At 34.5% G+C, this 4,124-nt stretch overlaps 1 protein-coding gene across 1 annotated transcript; it reads left to right on the top strand.

Moving 5' to 3' along the window:
- The first annotated feature begins 1,171 nt into the window (after positions 1–1,171).
- LOC111368265 lies at positions 1,172–2,514 on the top strand. Its single transcript, XM_022989505.1, has 4 exons — positions 1,172–1,621; positions 1,703–1,763; positions 2,022–2,168; positions 2,315–2,514. The coding sequence occupies exons 1-4, from the start codon at positions 1,172–1,174 to the stop codon at positions 2,512–2,514; spliced, it is 858 nt and encodes a 285-aa protein (XP_022845273.1).
- Positions 2,515–4,124: the final 1,610 nt, after the last annotated feature.

The following is a 4,124-nucleotide window of genomic DNA, read 5'->3' as shown; positions in this document are numbered from 1 at the left end:
ATTTTCTGTAATTGGATAAATTAAAGGTCATAACTTTGGCAATCTACTAGTAGACGCGATTATTGGGGTCTAAGGCACTATATTTTGAAGCTATCCTAGTATGACAGGACATTCTACATTCAAATGGTGCTCTTGTTGCTGTAAGATAATATCCTTGGGTGGTTTGCTTCAACTATCCCAATCATTATAAATGATAGCTTGCTAACAAGCATCTTGACTAATCTGCAGATCCTTCTAGTAGCATCTAATGTGAGATTTAATGGTATATGTAGGTACTTGAAATATTAGATTGTTATGATCTGCTTTGCTTGTGAGAAGATATTCTTTTTGTCACGTCTTCTGAAAGTTGAGATATTATTTGTACGATGTAGGTCATATAAACATTTGAGTTCTTTGTCGATACATTTGTTGTTTCCTGTGGAGATATTACTGCATAGTTTCTGTGTGAATTTGTGTACTAACAACCTCATGTAGGTCAAGACTTGCTTTTTGGTGAGTTTCAATAGGTTCAGGCATAGTTTTGCTTTTGTTTGTTATGAAATCATTTATCTTAAAAGTCCTGATTTTCAAATGCATCATGAGTGCGGCTATTGAACTAAATCCCACAATAAATAATTCCTTTTCAGGTGTTTTATAAATAGTCAATGAATTTGGTGAAATGGAAAAAAAATTCAAACATCAGTGTCATTGTCTTATCAACCGATCTTCATCCAAATTAAGCAACTGTTGTTTACAGTTACGATCTCTCAAGAGCTCGTTCTTCAAAATATTCTTGTGTCGCAAATACCAACCGATTGATTTCTAGAAAAACAACAAATAGCCGACTCTAAAAAGTTCCTAGTTTGTTGATCTCTTTCGTATCAGTTTTCTTCATAGATTTTGAATGGGGTTGATAAAATTTCCTTGTAAAGATTCGGAGGTATTGTTGTTTATATATATATATATATATTATTTGGCCAATCTGTCGATACATTTGCTGTTTCCTGTGAATTTGTGTACTACCCTACTATTATGATGTAGCTACAGTTAACTTTTTATTCTATAATGCTTTTATGTTATTCTTTCTAAACAAATTTTTATTGAATTTTTATTTACCGTGATAGTTTATAACATGGCTACAACAACGAATCAACATCGATGCCGATGACAACATTTAGGTTTATTTTGGACGATGGTCATGCAAGCGATTGTGATATATAATGAACTTAGGCGTCGTGCACGACATCTTCCAAGAGCTCCTCATACAAATTGGAATTCTGAAAGAGAAATAACACTTACACGAATGTTTGGCACGAGTGATACAATATGTCGTGATCTCCTTAGGATGAAAATAGGTCAATTTCAAAGATTATGTTCTCGTTTGCGAACTTATGGATTGGTTGACAGTAAATACGTTCGAATTGAGGAACACATCGCAATTTTTTTGAATATAGTCGGGCATGACCAACGTAATCGCGCTGGACGTTTTACTTTCTTTCGCTCTGGTCAAACAGTGAGCTTTTACTTTCACAGAGTCTTACACGCTTGTCTTGGACTGTATAGAGATGTTGTGATTAATGTCACTCCTCATAACTCACCATACGAAAAAGAAAATGTGCAGCCATGGTACTCCTTTTTTAAGGTTAGGGGTTTGTACTTATTTCATCATATTTCTTAAAACTTCAATATACACATTTATTTTGAAAAGTATTCTTTTTTAAAGGATGCCGTAGGAGCAATCGATGGTACACATATTGCTACGTATGTGCCTTTAGAGGAGCAAGGTAAATATCGCAATAGAAAGCAAGTGATTTTCCAAAATATTTTAGTAGGTTGCACATTTGATATGAAATTTACGTACGTTCTTGCCGGTTGGGAAGGATCCGCACATGATGGTCGATTGTTACGGAGTGCAATATTACGCCAATGACATAAGCTAACAATTCCTGTTGGTAAGTTGTGTCATTATTTTGAAAACATTTCTTCCACACATAAGTAATAATAATTACCTAATTACCATCTTATGAACGACTCTTTTCTAGGTAAATATTATCTTGTTGATGCTGGCTTCCCATCGGTTTCGGGTTTTCTTGCACCATACCGTAGGACCCGTTATCATCGTAGAGACATTGAAGGTCAACATCCTGAAAGTAGTAATGAGTTGTTCAATTTTCGACATTCATCTCTACGTAATGTTATTGAGTGTACAATTGGTTTGTCGAAAAAAGATTTGCATATTTGAGACATCAACCCTATCACGACACTGACACATAAGCAAAGATAGTCCTTGCCTGTTCTGCCATCCACAACTTCTTGAGGATCGATGACGTTGAAGATGTTTGTGAGGAGGACGACTTAGATAGTAGTGATGATGAGGTTAACCCTACGCATGTTGATGTACCTGAAGATGAAACTCTAAATGCTCACATATCTTTCACAAATCAGGAAGTATGGTCTAATAAGAAGAATGCGATTGCTGATTTAATGTGGGCTGATTATCTTCCTAATCGTAATGCGGGAATTGATTTTGATTGAAATTTGATTTTTTTTTTCATTTTTATGTAATGAATATAAACTTACTAGACTTTCATTTGTAGTAATTGCTTGAATTGAAGACATAAGCTTATGTTTTTTTTTTCATGTCCTATAATAGTTGACATAAGCTTGCTAGAATTTTAAATATTGTAATTAGAATTGCTGTTATTGGAGATAAATTGTTGACGTGCAATTTTCCTAAATGTTCTTATTTATTGCTTGACCATAAACAGTTAATCTTGCACTATAGAATTCATGGCAAATATTCGACAAAGCTCTACGGCACCTTTTCGAGTTCCTAGACCAACCCTCCATTCAGATGTGGAAGAAATAAGCTCCACCCAAGCGGATCCTAATTCTAGGAATCCTCAAATATGTTGGAGTGATGCAATGGATGGTTATATGATAATTGCACTACTACATCGAGTGTTGTCTAGTCACAAAAGAAGTGACAATGGCTTTTCATCATATCACGTGTCCAAAGCAATCGAGAGTGTGCACAATGGATGCGGAGTCGTGGTGTCTGATAAGAATGTGAGGGCGCGATTGAAAACTCTGAAAAAAGAATATGTTGAAGTTCGTTAGTTGTTAAGTATGAGTGGTTTTGGGTTAGATCCTCACACTAGACGTGTCACAGCCGATGTACTAGCTTGGGAGGAGTTGTTGAAGGTATAAAATTTCATTAACCAACGAAAGTATTATTCCTTAAATATAAGTAATATAATTTATTTTGACCACTGACTAGCATAAAACATATTTAACTCTTTTTCTTGTAGGGCAAACCAGAATTTGGAAAGTGGAGGACCAAACTTTGTTCTCGTTATGATGATTTGGAAGTTATCTTTGGAAATGATTCTACTATAGGAGATCGTGTTGTAACCGACAATGACATTTTATCCCCCGATCATGGTATGTAATAGATCGTACATAAAAATTTATATAATTCGTATTATTCTAACAAATTCTTGTTTTATTATTTTTTTAGATGAAAATGTTCATGAAGTTGATGGTCAAAATGAGAATACAGATCCAAGCCCCATTCGCGCTCCTGATCGTAACGCTGAAGGAGGAACTAACAAAGTTCGCCGTCGACGTACCCAACCTAATGATGAGAGTCTTGTTGCCCTATCAAGCATTGCGGAATCATCTAAAAAAATTGCTAATGCTATGAAAACTCAAACAACATTAGATACGCTAAACCACATCAATTGGCAGTTGATTTTAGAAAAATTACAAGGCATGAGTATAGAAAAGCGTGACATAATGCAAGTAATGAAAATATTTCGATCGGATGAGAGTCTGGCTAGAGTATTTATGAGTTTCACTGATGAAGAATTCATGCGGGATTTAGTATTTGAGAATTTGGGCCGTGATCTGCCTTCACTATTTTAAGATGACTTGCTTGGATAATTCAACAAACATATGTGAAAGTATGACATCTATGTTGATTTTATTTGCTATTTTCTTATGATAGAGATTTTTCGGGTTTTATCATTTTCTCATGATAGAGATTTTTTGGTTTTATGTAATACGTTGGACAAAATTTCATCATTATTTATTGAATTGATTATTTGATTATTATTTTTGATTGGAAAGAAGAATATGTAAGT

This window comes from Olea europaea, chromosome 19 (assembly GCF_002742605.1).
Source record: "Olea europaea var. sylvestris chromosome 19, O_europaea_v1, whole genome shotgun sequence".
NCBI classification, from domain to species: domain Eukaryota; kingdom Viridiplantae; phylum Streptophyta; class Magnoliopsida; order Lamiales; family Oleaceae; genus Olea; species Olea europaea.
Note: the sequence above shows the minus strand (reverse complement) of the source record. Positions and strands in the feature narration are given on the sequence as shown.

Coding starts and splice junctions, on each gene's coding strand:
- LOC111368265 (XM_022989505.1), top strand. CDS start 1,172: ATGGTCATGCAAGCGATTGTGATATATAATGAACTTAGGCGTCGTGCA. Junction 1,622..1,702: donor CATGGTACTCCTTTTTTAAG/GTTAGGGGTTTG, acceptor TCTTTTTTAAAG/GATGCCGTAGGAGCAATCGA. Junction 2,169..2,314: donor TTTTCGACATTCATCTCTAC/GTAATGTTATTG, acceptor ATGACGTTGAAG/ATGTTTGTGAGGAGGACGAC.